Source organism: Fusarium redolens (genome assembly GCF_020744475.1).
Source record: "Fusarium redolens strain MPI-CAGE-AT-0023 chromosome Unknown BKA55scaffold_2, whole genome shotgun sequence".
Lineage (NCBI taxonomy): Eukaryota > Fungi > Ascomycota > Sordariomycetes > Hypocreales > Nectriaceae > Fusarium > Fusarium redolens.
This window is the reverse complement of record NW_025763665.1, coordinates 2230778-2246787: the sequence shown is the minus strand read 5'-3', so window position 1 is coordinate 2246787 and position 16010 is coordinate 2230778. Positions and strand designations below refer to the sequence as shown.

Sequence of the window (16010 nt, the reverse complement as noted above, 5' to 3'; positions counted from 1 at the left end):
CGAGAGTGACGGAGGACTTGCTACGGCGCAAGATACGATCCTGATATGGAGCTCATGACGTAGACATTTGGGGGCTGGTCAAGAAGAATGCTAGCATATTGGCATAGGGACTGTTCCATATAGACCTTGGTCCAGTTTCTGGTCGATGGGTAGACTCTTGCGATGGCTGAAAGATAACCTCAAAAAGTCTGTTAATTTTGTACTTGCACGAGAATGGTGAGTTGTTGAATGGGTCCGAAGCCTGCAATTCTTTTTTTGTTCATTGCTAATCGATCGGCTTCTATGTGATCGAAGATCGGGTGTCGACGTCCAGATCGTCAACTCGTAGTGTAGGCACGAAATCCATATCCCCCGTACACCATACCGAAAAGCAAAGCCGTTTTCTCCTTCCGCTAGAGTCCATCCTTAAACCTCAGCAATCTCTCGGAGACGTCGCAGAGTCGATCGCATGGCGGCGGCAGCAGGAGTGCTGTTCATGGTTAGTGGTCCATCGTTATATGTATCATTTGATAGAGTTGGGAGAACGCACGCAACGGTGTAAGCACCACCAGCAACGGTGCGCTTGCAAGACTTGCAGTCCCAGATGCCGGTAGCCTGTCGCTTGACGGTGACCTTTCCGCAGAAAGTGCAGGTGTACTTGGCGTGCTGGGTGATTTCCATCTTCTTGACCTGCTTTCGCAGGGAAGCACCGTAACTAAAAACCAAAATGTTAGTTTTCGATGGCACCAGTCTACCCAGTCGTTACATATTCATTCTCCCCTCATGCCTCGTGCTGCCCTTGGCCTACTCGTGGCACTCCCCATTTGCATCTGTGGCCTAGCTTGTGTGAATCCTAGTCCACCGCTTGCCTTTGAAACAGTTGCCGGTACCAGAAAGAGAGCCGCGGGCAGCAAACAAGTCGTTACGAAATGAGAGCAGAGGGGAATCGTTTTCGATATGCTTCGGATATGGGATTTTCGTCGTGAAACTTACCGGGTACCGTATTTACCGCTGTGAAGTTGTTAGCTATTGTTGCTCTAGTATTAAGCTGAAGGGCAATACATACGTAACACCGACCTTCTTTGTTCGCTTGGTCATCTTGAAGGTTATGTGTCGGACGTCTTGGAAGGAATAAAGACGGCGGAGGTGAATGTTGCTCGACTGTTGGAGGCTGACACCGAAAATGTTGCAGAGGAAAGAACGACTTGTGGTCCTTAGGGCAAGCCCATTCAGGAAGCGAGTGGGTCCCACTTTCTTCAATTTTTTTTTGATGGCCGGAAGAACCCCGGTAAAAGGAGATCCTCAATCTTATAAGCTCACGTACCTCGATTCAGAGAGACTGGAGATGTTATTCGAACATGACTCATGCTCTCATTGATTTGCAATAGGTAGACGTCTCGTAAGGTACCTCCATGGTTGCCAATATTCGAGGTGGAAAGAAACTTTCGATAAATTGCTCGTCGATTTAGTTTTAATAACGTATTTTTTTATTAAAGGAGTGAAGCTCTCTTGATACACTTCCTCGGTCAAGTTCAAATTCCATCACGTCGACTTAGCCCATGTGAAGGCATCATCAAATCCCATTCGTTCAGTTAACCAAGGTTGTTGAGTACCCTTATCGAGATAAGATCCTCATGTCAGGGGCGGAGCGAACGCTCTGAGCACTTACAAGGGTGCCTGGCCACTACCGCCCAACTGATCGTCCCTCGGCATCATGATACCAAAGACAGCAACCCCAACTTGACCGTCTCGAACGCAGTCCTACCTCTTCTTTATCGACTGCCACACTGACTATAGAAACTCTTTGTGTTTGCCGACTTAATTGACCCTAATATTAAATATTTCCAAATCAATTGTCGATTGAAAATGCCTTTTATTAAGGATCATGACCGTCAATACGACATCGTTGTCCTTGGGGCCACTGGTAAGTTCTTACTTCCAATTGAGCCTTTAAGCAAGACTCTGGCCGAATTCTGACTATATTCAAGGCTACACAGGAAAATTGACGGCTGAATACATCACAATGCACCTTGCAACTGACCTCAAGTGGGCAGTTGCGGGTCGGAACGAGTCGAAGTTAAAGGCTGTTGTTGAAGAGTGTCGGGAGCTCAACCATGATCGACTTCCACCAGGTACCGCCCAACAATATTACTTATTGATCCTGTAGAATCAAGTATAGGCTGATGATTCCACTTAGCCATTGAGGTCGTAAACCTGAACGACGCCGATCTGAGTTTGCTGGCAAAGAAGACGTGTATCATCGTAACCACCGTTGGACCATATAGCCTGTACGGTGAACATGCTTACAAGGCTTGTGCCGAGGCCGGAACTCACTACGTAGATGTCACCGGCGAAGCTGCTTGGGTACATAAGATGATCAAGAAATATGAAGCAACTGCTAAACAGACAGGCGCCATCCTGATTCCACAAGCTGGGATTGAGTCAGCTCCCGCTGATCTCATCACATGGACCATGGCCAAGGCTATTCGTACTGAGTTAGGCTCTCAGACAAGAGATGTGATCGTTTCTCTCCACAAAATCAAGTGAGTACAGTTCATGAACAAGAAGGATTAGTTCAAACAACTGACTATGTCATAGCTCGGCACCATCCGGTGGTACACTCGCCACCGCCTTGAGTATCTGGGATGTCTTCTCGCTTCAGGAGATCAAGGAGGCTAGTAGTCCGTATGCTCAGTCACCTATCCCGCACAAAGAGCCCACGCGGCCCAGGAGCTCCATTCTTCAAATGGTTTTTGGCGTCCGGACCATTCCAAATCTTGGGCTCCAGACCACGTCTGTCACGAATTCAACTGACGTTGCAGTTGTTGAACGTACTTGGGGTCTCCTCTCTAATACGCCATCCCGCAAAGAAGAGTTTTATGGTCCCAATTTCGTTTGGGTAGAGTATATGAAAGCCCGTAACTGGCTCCACGGGATCTTCATTCATTGGCTTCTTATTGTCGGTGGCATCTTGCTGGTATCAGTTGCACCATTGAGGAACTTTCTCAAAAAGCGTGTATACCAGCCTGGGGAAGGTGCCAAACGTGAGGACACGGCCAAAGATGAAATCGAGTATCGTGGCATCGCATATCCTGATTCTGAGAAGGCTGCTGGCAAAGCAGCTCTCTGCCGTATGTGGTATCATGGCGGCATGTACTTCTGTAAGTTTGAAATGTAGAAAGGCCGTGAACTCTTATTGACAATTTCCCCCATAGTGACAGGAATGCTCCTTGCTGAGATCGCCGCAACAATTCTTGAAGACGATATTAAGCTCGATGGCGGATCGTATACACCAGCGTGCCTAGGTCAAGGTTTGGTTGACCGCTTGGACAAGTCTGGATTCAGGACAGATGTCAAGATCATTGATGCTTGAACCCTGATTAGCAAAGTAAAGACAAGACGTTTGCATTTGATAGAGAAGCAATGACGCAACAGAGGTACATCACATTCGCACCGGCGAAGATTATTTGACCCAGAATCAATAAGTGAAATCATGTACTTGACTGACGTTTCATTTCCTAGACAAATATGTTGCCAATCTGCAGTTTCATTTTCTTATGTTGATAGCCCTTTATTTCTATATTACGTAAGCTCGCCTTCTCACCCAAGTATTCAATGTTATTTACTGGCAGAAGCTTCATCATACCGAAATCCTGAGATCCTTTACTTCAAGATAGAATTTTTTTGATAACTCGTCAACTTAGTAGCTTCTATTGACTTTCTTTATAGCTAATATTTACGTCGTCAAAAGGCCAAAAAATCTTCCTTCTTATCACGGTGATGGCAAAAACCTTGAGAACTTGATCTTAACTGACAAAAATATTTAGATAGATATAAATTTTCTTAGGATAACTTGGAATGAACCAAGTGGACTGTTTAACCATTTTCTTCTTCTTCTTCTTCTTTTCTTTGACACTCTTATATACAGTCAGTCTTAATAAGTCCTGACATCCCAAAACTTATCTCAAGGTAGAGTTACAGAGTATGTCTGCAACTTTAAAGTGAAGTGCCAAGCAGCCCCACAAAGAGCTTTCAAGCGAGCATGGTGGATCATTAGGTACCGTATTAGGTTGCTCTTCGCGTCAGGTCGCGGAAGTTTGGCAGACGTCATTAGCACCAGTGGTTAACCCATCAAACCCAGGAAAGTTCTTCACCTCAACACCACAACAGCAATTAATCCTTCGTCGTTCAAACTCGGCCACGGTTTTGGTATCATTTCAATCGATTCCTACGGTCCTTAGAGGAGTGACGCGCAAGACTAGCGTATCACTTGCGACCTGAAAGATTCGAATCGACTTATCTTTGTGACTCCATCACTTCAACCTTCGCTGGCTTAAACCGAAATGGATCCCCATACTACATCATCAGACGCTGCACCTAATGAGTCGTCGCCATTACTCCCTACCACAGAGAACCGACCCAAAGGAACACGATCAGTTACTTTCAGCGACAACCCTGTTACAAAAACCTTTGAGCCTACTCGACAACAATCCCAATATCGATCTCCCGGGCATCATGCTATTGGCTCCGTCAGCGGCGCCGCTGGTGGCCCTCCCATGCTCACAGCTCTGAACAACAAGCTCAGGAGACGGAACAGCCAAGGATCGGTACCTGCAGTTGCTAATTTATCTTTTGGACCCAAAATTGGTCCTCAGCGCAGTACGAAAAAGACGGAAAAGCTTAAGCTGCTTCCCAACACCAATCTGGATGACCCTGAAGATGAGGAGAGTGGAAGAGATGTCTATTCTCAGTACACACGTATCAAGGATCCTGCTGCGCGGAGAGATGCAGCGAAACTAGGGAAAGCGGATCGAGATCGTCTGCCGCGTGTCACGGCATATTGCACTGCAAACCGATACGAGATGGAAGCCCTGATGAGATTTCTAAAGGGAAGAGGAAAGACGCGAGGCGCAAACCCCAAGCTAATTGACGAATGCATATATACGCCGTATAATTACACCTCCAAGAACGCGCGCAGTCGCGATCCAGTTCAGAACTATGAACGCCGGCATTCAACTGGAGGTGACGCCATTGATGTCGCGCAACAGAGGAGCGACTTAGCTGACTTACACTCAGAAGAGGCCGGTTCAGAGGCTCATGGCCACAATGGCCACGCCCATAACGATACTAATGGTAACGGTAATGGTTCTCACATTGATAGCGCAGATCTGCTGGGCTCGGTAGTAGAAGACCACGACTCGATAAGCGAGACCAACCCCGATTTTGATACGCAGGTGCATACACCCGAGGTGTTTCTGTTTGATTATGGAGTGGTTGTCATCTGGGGAATGACCGAGGCCCAAGAAGCCCGGTTCCTGAAAGAGATCGCCAAGTTCGAGACGGAAAAGCTTGCTCCAGATGATGTCGAGACGGAGTTGTTCAACTTTTACTACACAAAGGATTACCAGGCTCGTATCTATAACGACTTTATCACCCTCCGCGACAAGAACAACTACATGACGAAATTGGCTATTTCTCATGCATTAGCGCAGAGTGTCAAAGCAAGTCAACTTACCAATATGAGTTGTATCGAGACGATTTGCTAACAGTTTGCAGACCTCACTCTTCGAAGAGCTGATCGCATCAACAGTCGATACATGCAAAGATATTCCTACACAAATAGCCACAACAGGGAAAATCGCACTTCGGCGGTCACAAATCAACATGCAAATTGGAGAGCTATTCATTCTTCGCATCAATATCCACCTCAACGGCTCAGTCCTCGATACACCCGAGCTCTTCTGGGTAGAACCGCAGCTCGAACCCGTGTACCAAGCCGTCCGGAGTTATTTAGAGATGGATCAGCGTGTTGGACTTCTGACAGAACGTCTCGATGTCATAGCAGATTTGTTGGCTGTACTAAAAGGAGAGCTCAGTCACGGCCATGATGAGAAGCTTGAATGGATCGGTATGCCATGCGCCGCCCTATGACAAATACAGTATGCTAACCACTTCCTTGCCAGTAATTGTTCTTATTGCGGCCGAAATACTTGTTGCAGCTGTCAATATTGTGGTAGACTTATACGTTGGCGAATAAGTTTTTGGTCACCCATGGTACCTCACCCCCCTTTGTGTAAGGTGAAGAAAGAAGGAGAAGAAGAAATAACAAATTTAGCTAGCGGAGTTTGATCTTGTCAGTTTAATCTTGTTACAGTTTGGTATAAAACTCAGAAACCAGGCGAAAACCAAGGACCAGGAGTATAGGTGTAAAACTTGCAGCTGTTAGATAGATGACTTCGCGGCAAGCTTCAAATCGATGCGCGCGAAGAAATTGCGTTTCTTAATCTATGTGAAACCTTCTCAGAATTTGGTTCTTTGTTGTGAATAAACATATAATTACTAGTACATGGGTCGATATCATGACATGCGAAATCGTATACCCGCCAAAACGCCCCCCGGAGACATTTAATGGATGTCCTCATTCCTCTACCTTCTCGCCGGCCTGTGTGTCTTGATCCTCGGTGTCATCCCCCATCTCAATGTCCTCGTCCTGAACGAGAGGCTTTGATTCAGCAGGCTTATCATCCTTCTTGTCAGATGCAGGACTTTTCTTCGATTCATCGCTCTTGGCCATTGCAAGTTCGAATTTTGCCTCGTATTCATCCTTCTCGCCATCAGAGAGACCCTTCCAGACACGAGCAAGCTCATCCTCAATGTTCACAGGGATATCGTTGTCCTTTTCCTTGCTCTCGAGACCAGGTCGTGTTTCTAAGCAAAACAGCTCGAATGCACTGGTGGGCTTTTTGATATCGCTCGCAGAAATACCGTTGGCATGGGCCGGCTTGGGTTGGCTTTCTGGGGGGTGTGAGAAGGTTTCGGAGGTCGGGGAGCCGGCGGTGTTGGTAAAAGATGCAGCGACTGGTGCCTTCGAGTCGGCATCAGGCATCATCGACTTTCGGTGCCCTCGCTTCGTACGCAAAGGCTTATCTTTGGGCTTCTGGTGGTTAGCTAACTCACTTGGTATGGTGAATTGGTAGTCCTAATCCAGGCGCAAAAGCATCAACATTGAACCGGGCGCCGTAAGTAGTAGAGGCGCGGCAGGCCGGTAGAGGATTGCCAGGCAAAGGGAGAAGAGAGGTGGGAAGAAAATAATAGCATACCGTAGGGGGTGGGCTTGGGCTGCCGTCTGAGTCCTCAACGTTTGCGCTTGTGCGCTTCGCGAGTTGTTCGAGTAGGAACGCGCGCTCTATCCGCAACTTTTCGACCTGGCGCTTGATACGAGCAAGACGAAGTCGGGCGGCATCATTGGCGTCTTCAACCTCATTGGTGCGGTTCTTGAGTTGAACACATTTTCGACGATAGGCCTCCTCCACAGAAGGAGGGAGTGTAGAAGGAATTGCTGGAGTGCGAGGAGGCGGGTCAGCTTCTGATGCTTTGCGCTTGAGTGTTATAGGCATGCTGGGCGTTCGATGTGGAGGCGAGGGTGATGATGAGAGAGCCGTGAAAACAATACAAGAACTGCGCGACAAGGAGAAGAGTGGGTGTTTGTGAAGCGCAGGGCAAATGAGGATCGTGTGGTTGATGGCGCAAGGGATGTGCCTCAGCCTTAACTTGACCCGTTGGTTTGAAGGTTGGAGCAAACCAACAGAACCCACCACGAGCGATTCGTTGACAGTGAGTGATTCTTTGATGGGCGAATGACTTACCGGGCATGGTTGGCTGGCTAGCTAGGTAGGTACGAATCACAGCTAATGATATTGCCTCTACGATATGTTTCTGGGGGGGAAAACTCGATTATGAGACAAGAAAAGATAATTGCGACGTCGACTGTCGAAGTTAGCTGTGAGTTTGGGAGTAATTGCTTGACGCGTGACGATTCACTTGTTAAGCTCACTTAATCACTGATGGGCCGTGTCCACTTGAATCTGTTGTAATTGATGAACGCTGAAATCGATTTGCAGCAAGGCAGAAAAGAGACTTCGTCACCAAGGCGATAGAAGCTACCTATGGCGCTGGTCGTGGGTATCAGTATAAGAAGGTGTTAAAAGTGTGTCAATCAGCCATCACGAGTCGCACAACAGGACGGTGTCAGTCTGTTCCGTCGCCAAAGCTTCGCGGGTCGTGTCGTTAGCCACAACGGCATGCAAGGCTGGAAGACTCCTTCAGGGGCTGTGGCGTAGACCACCTCTGATTGGACAGCTGGGCCCTTGAACCTGCCCCTCAGACTGAGGCTCTTGTAAAAGGCACCTAAGTAAGGTTAGTAGTCCCTTGGGTAGCTGATGCGGGATCCTCGAAACTATTAATATAAGTGATTTTTGTTTACTGTCAGAAACCCTCAGACTCACCACCCAATCACTCACCATTTACTGTATTCATCCTTGTTCGGTAGAGTACCACAGGAGCGAGCTCTAAGCGGTGCAGGCAGCCGGGTACGTACCTACACCTGCCTACCCACTAAATCGCCCCGTGGAAGTTTTTCTGACTTGGGGTGGTGGGACACTGAAGCTAGTGGGCGAAATCTATCCATCACCAGGAGCATCATCTCAACTTTCAAATCAGACACATACTTGACGACATATCTGATACAGCCACAACCAACAACGTCGCCTCCTGAGCGCTGTGGTCGTCAAAAATGTCGCTCAATATTCCCAACGCCCCTAACGCGGGCTTGTTCAAGCAAGGTTATAACAAGTGAGTTGCTCCCCTCCTTGTGTTGGTAGCTCCCCGCCTCTTTACTTGTCTCCTTACACATGCCACTTTCATGATCACGACAGTCGAGATATGAACTTTATGAACTCGACTAACAGTTCTCTCTCTTTCCCAATAGCTATGATTCTGAAGATGGTGCTGTACTTCGCAATATCGACGCCTGCAGAGCGATTGCGTCCACCGTTCAGACCTCGCTTGGCCCCTATGGCCGCAACAAGATTGTTATCAACCATTTGCAAAAGATGATTCTTACCTCTGACGCTGCGACCATCCTACGCGAACTCGACGTTGTCCACCCCGCTGCCAAACTCCTCGTTATGGCTAGTCAGCAACAAGAAGCCGAGATGGGCGATGCTACCAACCTCGTCATTGTCCTCGCTGGCGAGCTGCTTCGAAAGGCAGAGGATCTGCTGCGCATGGGTCTCAAAACATCAGACATTGTCATCGGCTACGAAAAGGCACAGAAGTTTGCTCTTGAGACCCTTGAAGAGCTTACTGTTGACAAAGTGGAGGATATGCGGGATCAGGAGGAGCTGAGCAAGGCTATCAGCACTGTTATTGCCAGCAAGCAAAACGGAAACGAGACATTCCTTGCCGACCTTGTTGCCGAGGCTGTCCTTAGTGTTCTCCCCAAGAACCCCGCCAACTTCAACGTCGACAACATCCGCGTTGTCAAGATCATGGGTGGAAGCCTTGAGCAGAGCAGGGTCGTTAAGGGCATGGTCTTCCCTAAGGAGCCTGACGGTTCGGTCAAAAAGGCCAGCCGTGCCAAGGTTGGTGTCTTCACCTGTCCGATCGACGCTGGGCAAACTGAGACCAAGGGTACTGTTCTTCTGCACAACGCCAAAGAGATGATGGATTTCACAAAGGGTGAGGAGTCTCAACTTGAGACTTCCATCAAGGAACTCTACGACTCTGGACTCCGTGTTGTTGTTTGTGGCGAACGTGTCGGCGATTTGGCGATGCACTACCTGAACCGATTCGGAATTTTGTGCATCCGAATTCTCAGCAAGTTCGAACTTCGAAGAGTCTGCCGTGTTGTCGGTGCCACCCCTTTGGCACGGTTAGGAGCCCCTATGCCCGACGAGATGGGAAGCATCGATGTTGTTGAGACCCTCGAGATCGGTGGTGACCGAGTTACAGTCTTCCGCCAGGAGGATGAGGTTACTCGAACCGCCACCCTTGTCCTTCGAGGAGCTACCCAGAACCACCTTGATGATATTGAGCGCGCTGTCGACGATGGTGTCAATGTCGTCAAAGCCATTACCCGCGACCCCCGATTGGTTCCTGGTGCTGGTGCTACAGAAGTCGAGCTGGTCGAAAGGATACAAGCTCACGGCGAGAAGACTCCCGGACTTAGCCAGTATGCCATCAAGAAGTATGGTGAGGCGTTTGAGGTGGTGCCTCGCACTATCGCTGAGAGTGCTGGACTCGACGCCACTGAGGTTCTGAGCCGGCTTTACGCTGCGCATGCCAACAGTGACGCTTGGGATATTGGCGTTGATATTGAGGTTCGTTTTGATCCCACCCATGCTGAGACCGTCTCTAATCCAGACCACAGAACGACGATAACACTGGTACTATCGATGCCAAGGATGAGGGTATTCTGGATCTTCTCATCTCCAAGCAATGGGCTATCAAACTTGCCACGGAAGCCGCCCGCACCGTTCTGTCTGTTGACCAGATCATCGTGGCACGACAAGCTGGAGGACCAAAGCCTCCAGGACCCAACCCTGTATGTTTCTTTCCTCATTTCTATAAGAAGCTTCAACTAATCAAAATCCACAGAACTGGGACGAGGACTAAATGGATAAAACTAAAAAGTTCAAAGTGGGCAATGGATGTGATATGTGAGATAATCACCTGGTGTCATGGTTGGTTAGATATCCTCTCAGATAAAGGAGTCAAAGCATGTACACATGTTTATCACGCTTGCCCAGTAGCCTCTTGTAAATTCTACTGTGCCCTCTACTTATATCATCCAGTTCTGTCATGGTTGCTACCACAATTGTGGACTTAAGAGTTCAATAGCCAATGCAGATGCTGTGACAATGCTATTTCAGATAGGGAGTGTCATTTATTAAAGGGAGTGACTTCTGCCTTCGTTCATTGTCGAAAGCATCCCGACAGGTCGTTTATAAACCAGCTCAGAATGTCACTTCTTATCGACGGTCACGACAGCAAGATACCAGGTTGAGTATTTTCATGCATTAACTTCGTCAAGTTCCTTCCCACGTGCAACTATTTATATGCGCAGAATAATCCAATAACGCATGTATATGCCAAAAACGCAGTATATGAAAGGCAGTAAAAGGCTAACCACGATAAGACAGAAGCATAACAGGCTGTTTTCCAACATACTCCACAGGTAAATGAGAACCATGGAACATCATCAAGGCGATATTGCAGGACACATGTAAAGCTGTATTTGCTCGATTGCAGTGAGTCAAAAGGTCTATTAATGCAAGATAATGAAGCAGGTATATATACTACGCGTATAAGGTCGAATGTGCGCCAGATAATTGGTAGATTCCAGGGGTATCGAACAATTCCAGAGGTAAGCCGGAAGAGATAATGCATCCCTTCATTGACTGACGAAAGCAAGTAGCGATAATAAAGTAGCAGTAGCAACAAATGCATGTGTATAGCGTGGGGAACATCTGGGTGTTTTGGTCATGGTCGGTCGTTAGTCAAGCTGAAAATAGAACAAAAGCGCTAGTTCGGCTGTGACAGTAAATGAAGAAAGAAGAAATGGGCAATAAGGACTATTAAGATCAAGATTCTTCTGTGATTCCGCCCTCGCCTCCGCCATCCTCACGCCATTCTCGACTCTTCTCCGTAAGCTTCTTGACACCGCTAACGCGGCAAGCCCATAGCCCCTCAATAGGGGTGCGGTACGTGAATGCTCGCTGGGAGCTGATTACACCGATTGCTTGCAGAACGGCCTTTCGACTGTCGCGACTGAAAACAGCAGGATGGTTGATCCACTCGAGACTGCTCTCTAGTTCAGTATCAAGAGCTGCGACAGTATTGGCGTCAATTCCAGCACCAAGTCCAAGGCCGTCATTAGACCGACTGCGGCCCAGTTGCGAGGAGGGGAGACCATTGGCACCAGAGATTGCCGAGGCAGGAGGTGAAGGGCTCCGTTTGCGATCAGGAGTGGTTGATTGACCTGGCGAAGCCTCGTTTGCGGGATGGGGTGTAGAGGGAGCCGAAGGAGTCGACTTGCTTGGAGGGGGGATAGGGGGAAGTCCACCTTTCCCGAGACCCTTAAGAATTGATCGAGTCTCATTCAATAGTGTGTGGGCGCGATCGTGTTGGCCACGGCTGACCAGGGTGAGAGCACGGGTCAGCATATCAGATGTGAGGAGCTCCATACGGCGCTGAACAATGCTTGGGTGAGGAGGAATGGGAGGCGAATTCTGCCATGGCTTCTTGGATCCTCCGCTTACTGGAAGCATGGTGATGGCTAGAAGAGATGGCCGAGGCATATGTGTGACAGTGCCCTCGCGCAGGATATCTCCCCAGCTAAGGTCTGCTTGAATCAATGGCACCTCTTCGACAGAGAGAGTTCTTTCGTTGTCATTGTCCATAGGGCCGCCCAGTGCTTCAAGACCCGAGACAATGTTATCCCAGGGATCTTGAGGAAGTTGTTCTTGGGAAGTATTGTCAGGAAGAATGACAAGTTGCACAAGAACATCACGCTTGTCACCAAATCGAAGATCGCCGAGGGAAGCTTCCGCATCTCTCCCCGTAGCTCGCTTCGTAATTTGCAGGGCACCACTAATCTTATGGAATTTGGCAGGGGAGCCCTCGGGCAGCTTGAGCTTAAGCTTGACGTTCTGATGAGACAAGGTCTGCATGCTGCCTAGACATCCAGCGAGGCATTCTCGGAGCATCATCCAGTCCTTAACATAAGTATAAGAAGCCTTTGTTCTTGTCGACAACTCGATCATGGTATCAGGCTTGTGTGTCATCCCTAGGCCAAACGAGTGGATGGTGATTTTAGCAGCTTCAGCACGGGACACGACGAAATCAACACTATCAGCGTCTGAGGTAGACGCGTCGCTTATCAACATGATAGATGCGATAGGGTTGTTGTACTTTCTTTGCATGAGCAGATCCATCGCAACATTGGCGCCCTCCACAACATCAGCGCGATGGCTCTTTTGACCAACGGGCTTGATAGATGTCAGGATGTTGCTCCAGCCTGGCCAGGCCTTGGTGGTCATGCCAACAATAGGCACGCCGCCGCCGCCTGAACCGAAAGTGACCAATCCCATACGGTCACGCTCACCAAGTGTGTTGACCATGAACTTCAGGGCATCCCGGACCAGGTTGATCTTGACGCCCTGCATAGAAGAAGAAATAGGCACGACGACGACGACATCAATGGGCACATGAATCGACTTCGCCATAGCGGGACTTCTGGGGAAGTTCGTATAATCGGTGGGTGCTGTCGTCGTTGATCTCGCGCCACCCCATGATGATGCAACTGAAGAGACTCTCTGTGGGCGCGAACGCTGCCACTCAAGTTCCTCGTCAGTTTCTGACTCGCCGCGATCATACTCCGGGCTGCGTACAGGAGATGTCTCAACAGCGTTAAGGTCAAGAAGAGCTTGCTGCCACAACTTCAATTGATTGCGGTTCTCGAAACGGAGATGGAACTGCGGTAGTTCAGCAACCGAGAGGCTGAGCGTCAGGATATTTTCGTCGATATTTCCCGTCTCTGACACTTCATTCAAGTGCTTCTTGATCAGAATTGAACCCTTCAGAGTGCATCGTGTTGTCTTGCGCGGAGCGCCATTCTCGTCCCACTGTTGAGCTTGAGGGATTTTCTTCTCCTTGACGCATATGAGCATCTCAGCGAAGAGGAAACATTCCAACTCCTGCCATGAGACCTTATCCTTGCCCACCCTAAGGGTACCATAGAGCCTCAATTTTCCGAATCTGCAAACAAATTAGCCTTGTAGTTCATGCTAACGATGATCGCCCACTAATGAAAGTGGAGCGCCGCCACTCACCTGCCGAAGTCCAACCCGTGCCAATTATCGACGCGGTTGCGCAGACTATCGGTCATCTCTTCCAAAACCTCCGTGGATTCGTACGGGTAGAAGCGAGGCGCACTGCGAGCTGGAGAAGGTGGGCGGCCATATGCCTCCTCAGCACGGCTGGTGGTAGGAGGAGGCAGAGGAGCTGGAGCTCCCAAATCTTCAGGATCTGGCCTCCAATTGTTATCGGGCACCTCAACAGTAACCAAGCACGTAAGGGTCTGCTGTTGTCGTGACCGGTTCAGCGTTGGGAACTCTGAGCGAACAGTGACAATCGGCGCCGGAATAGGGTTGCGGGTCATTGGTCTAGGGCTTGCAGGTGTCGTCTCCATTGCTTGGACGTCATAGTCATGGCGTCTGGCAGGTCCGCTTTGTGTTGTCTCAGGATATCCGCCGGATGATGCTACTCCTGTGGCTTCACTATCACTTCGAGCATGCCTCGAAGGGCCATATCGATCTGATAGTGGGGCACCTCGACTATCCCTCATACTACCTCGAGCAACGCTGTCACGACCTCCGATGTGCTGTTGCTGCATAGGGCGCCTTTGATTGCTTTCGACGCTGGGAGCTCGAGCTGGCTGGTTATCCCAAGGGGTGGCTGTTGGTGTTGGCGTCATAGCGGACCTCGAATCGGTACCGACCGAACGCACCATGTTGCTAATCTTTTCTATACTCTTATATCAGTGTGTTGCTCTAATTGTACCAGGACAGGTAGCATACCAATGTCTATAACATTTCCTCCTCGACTTGTGTCCAAGTGGAGGGGTGCATCACATGTTGGGCAATATTGTGACTCGAATTCGCGAATGAATTCATAGAAGCAGGCTTCGTGGGAGACGTGGGAGCAAGAAAATTGTAGGATGCGCTCGCCGCGTAAAGTGTGTTCAAGCGGCTCTTCACACACTGCACATTCGCTTCCCACAAATGTGCGCTCTCGTCGTGAGCGACTTCTATCAGCGTTGGTAGCCATGACGTTGTTGTCGATACTCCCAACTCGGCGGGAAGCGTTGCTAACGCCTGACCTCACTGAGCCAGCGGAGGAGACTGAGTCTTGCCCGCGGAGAGATTTAGCTTTAATGGAATGTCCTTCTGTAAAAGGTTTGGAGTCTGTGCCAGTTCGGGGTCTTCGACTGGACGCGCGTGAGCCAACCAAGCCAAGTTCTCGAAGATTTGTGGCAATTGCCTTGTCGTCGTCCCGTCCTTGACTCGATGTAGTATTGTGATCCTGGTTTTTTCGTAATCTGCGAAACATTTAAACAAGACACCTTTTCTTCGCGGTGTCTCTAGTTATTGTGGTGCGAGACAAGCACTGGTTGGACGGTTCTGAGTGATCCAGAAATTGCTGGTCAAGGGTGGCTGAACTTCAAGAGTATGGGACGGGAATCCATGCGACGTCCAAAAATTCCAGAAAGTCAAATCGAGATAAAGACTTAGTGATCGTAATGGGCTATGTGATATGATCCAGCGCGGTTGACTGCAAGAACAAAATCGAACCCAATCATAAGATGGAGGAAACAGGATCTCGGGGGCGAAAAGGGTGAAGAGACAATTATGCGAGGCCGGTTTTCTGAGGAATTAACGTGTAGCTGTGCGAGGTCGCTTGCGACCGGTTACGATTTGCGACAGGTCGGGTTGTGATGTTTCTGGCTTTGCTTTTTAGCAATGCGCGATGTGATACTGACCCTTGGTCATCACTCACTTTAGGTAAGTTGGTCCAGAATCATTTCTCCACAGATAGAAACAAAGTCACAATCGTCTCACAACGGCAATCTTCGAACAATGTAATTGCTTTTGCTTTCTAGGCGCTTGTAAGATGGAGAGTTTCGGTGAAGAAAAAGAAGAGCCAATTCGGTGGGTAGTATCCGGAGTCGTTGAGGCGATAATACTCGTCGATTTTGCGCTCGCTCGCTGATAGGCAGATTCGTTTCTTTTTATTAGAATATACGATCCCACTATCTGTCTGCTTCTCGGAGGTTGACTCCTGATGGAGGAAAGGAGAGAAAAGGGAAAGATTTGAGGCGAGAAAAGAAACGAAATTACCAAAGCATCAAGAGCAGGAGCCAAAGTGGAAGGAAGTAAGGTATGGGCGTGGTGGGCTATATGAGAAAGAAATGGGAGAGAGAAATGGATGGATGGTAGTTTGATTTGCACCGTACGACCAGGCCATTAACCTTGAGTGGCACCAAATCCAATCCAATCCAGGACTCTGGTGCTTGGTACTAAGATGCTTGGTGCCAGGTACCGCCTATTAAGAGACGGAGGACCTCCCTTTCAGAGCCTGGCCTGTTCTTTAGGACCTTCTTGCTGGGGGGCGCTTTGAATGACTTTGCA

General features: G+C 48.9%; 6 protein-coding genes across 6 annotated transcripts; 3 read left to right on the top strand and 3 right to left on the bottom strand.

Annotated features, from left to right (window-relative positions):
* Positions 1-405: 405 nt before the first annotated feature.
* Positions 406-1077, bottom strand: BKA55DRAFT_501350 (ribosomal protein L37ae; the record flags this gene model as incomplete). The annotated part of the gene is made up of 4 exons (XM_046186824.1): positions 406-469; positions 530-694; positions 973-990; positions 1046-1077. 4 exons carry the CDS (start codon positions 1075-1077, stop codon positions 406-408), a joined length of 279 nt encoding a protein of 92 aa, XP_046055168.1.
* Positions 1078-1845: 768 nt separating this feature from the next.
* Positions 1846-3352, top strand: BKA55DRAFT_501348 (Saccharopine dehydrogenase-domain-containing protein; the record flags this gene model as incomplete). Its single annotated transcript, XM_046186823.1, has 5 exons — positions 1846-1903; positions 1968-2111; positions 2177-2522; positions 2578-3140; positions 3162-3352. The coding sequence occupies 5 exons, from the start codon at positions 1846-1848 to the stop codon at positions 3350-3352; spliced, it is 1302 nt and encodes a 433-aa protein (XP_046055167.1).
* Positions 3353-3904: 552 nt separating this feature from the next.
* BKA55DRAFT_175292 (uncharacterized protein) lies at positions 3905-6207 on the top strand. The gene is made up of 3 exons (XM_046185024.1): positions 3905-5480; positions 5536-5887; positions 5943-6207. The coding sequence occupies exons 1-3, from the start codon at positions 4323-4325 to the stop codon at positions 6014-6016; spliced, it is 1584 nt and encodes a 527-aa protein (XP_046055166.1). The 5' UTR covers positions 3905-4322; the 3' UTR covers positions 6017-6207.
* Positions 6208-6397: 190 nt separating this feature from the next.
* On the bottom strand, positions 6398-7376 carry BKA55DRAFT_534128 (uncharacterized protein; the record flags this gene model as incomplete). The annotated part of the gene is made up of 2 exons (XM_046189561.1): positions 6398-6958; positions 7080-7376. 2 exons carry the CDS (start codon positions 7374-7376, stop codon positions 6398-6400), a joined length of 858 nt encoding a protein of 285 aa, XP_046055165.1.
* Positions 7377-8455: 1079 nt separating this feature from the next.
* On the top strand, positions 8456-10726 carry BKA55DRAFT_175475 (chaperonin Cpn60/TCP-1 family). The gene is made up of 4 exons (XM_046185025.1): positions 8456-8610; positions 8747-10139; positions 10190-10363; positions 10417-10726. The coding sequence occupies exons 1-4, from the start codon at positions 8552-8554 to the stop codon at positions 10432-10434; spliced, it is 1644 nt and encodes a 547-aa protein (XP_046055164.1). The 5' UTR covers positions 8456-8551; the 3' UTR covers positions 10435-10726.
* A 676-nt stretch (positions 10727-11402) lies between these two features.
* Positions 11403-14649, bottom strand: BKA55DRAFT_500174 (Pleckstrin homology domain-containing protein; the record flags this gene model as incomplete). The annotated part of the gene is made up of 3 exons (XM_046186728.1): positions 11403-13578; positions 13653-14346; positions 14400-14649. 3 exons carry the CDS (start codon positions 14647-14649, stop codon positions 11403-11405), a joined length of 3120 nt encoding a protein of 1039 aa, XP_046055163.1.
* Between the last annotated feature and the right edge of the window lie 1361 nt (positions 14650-16010).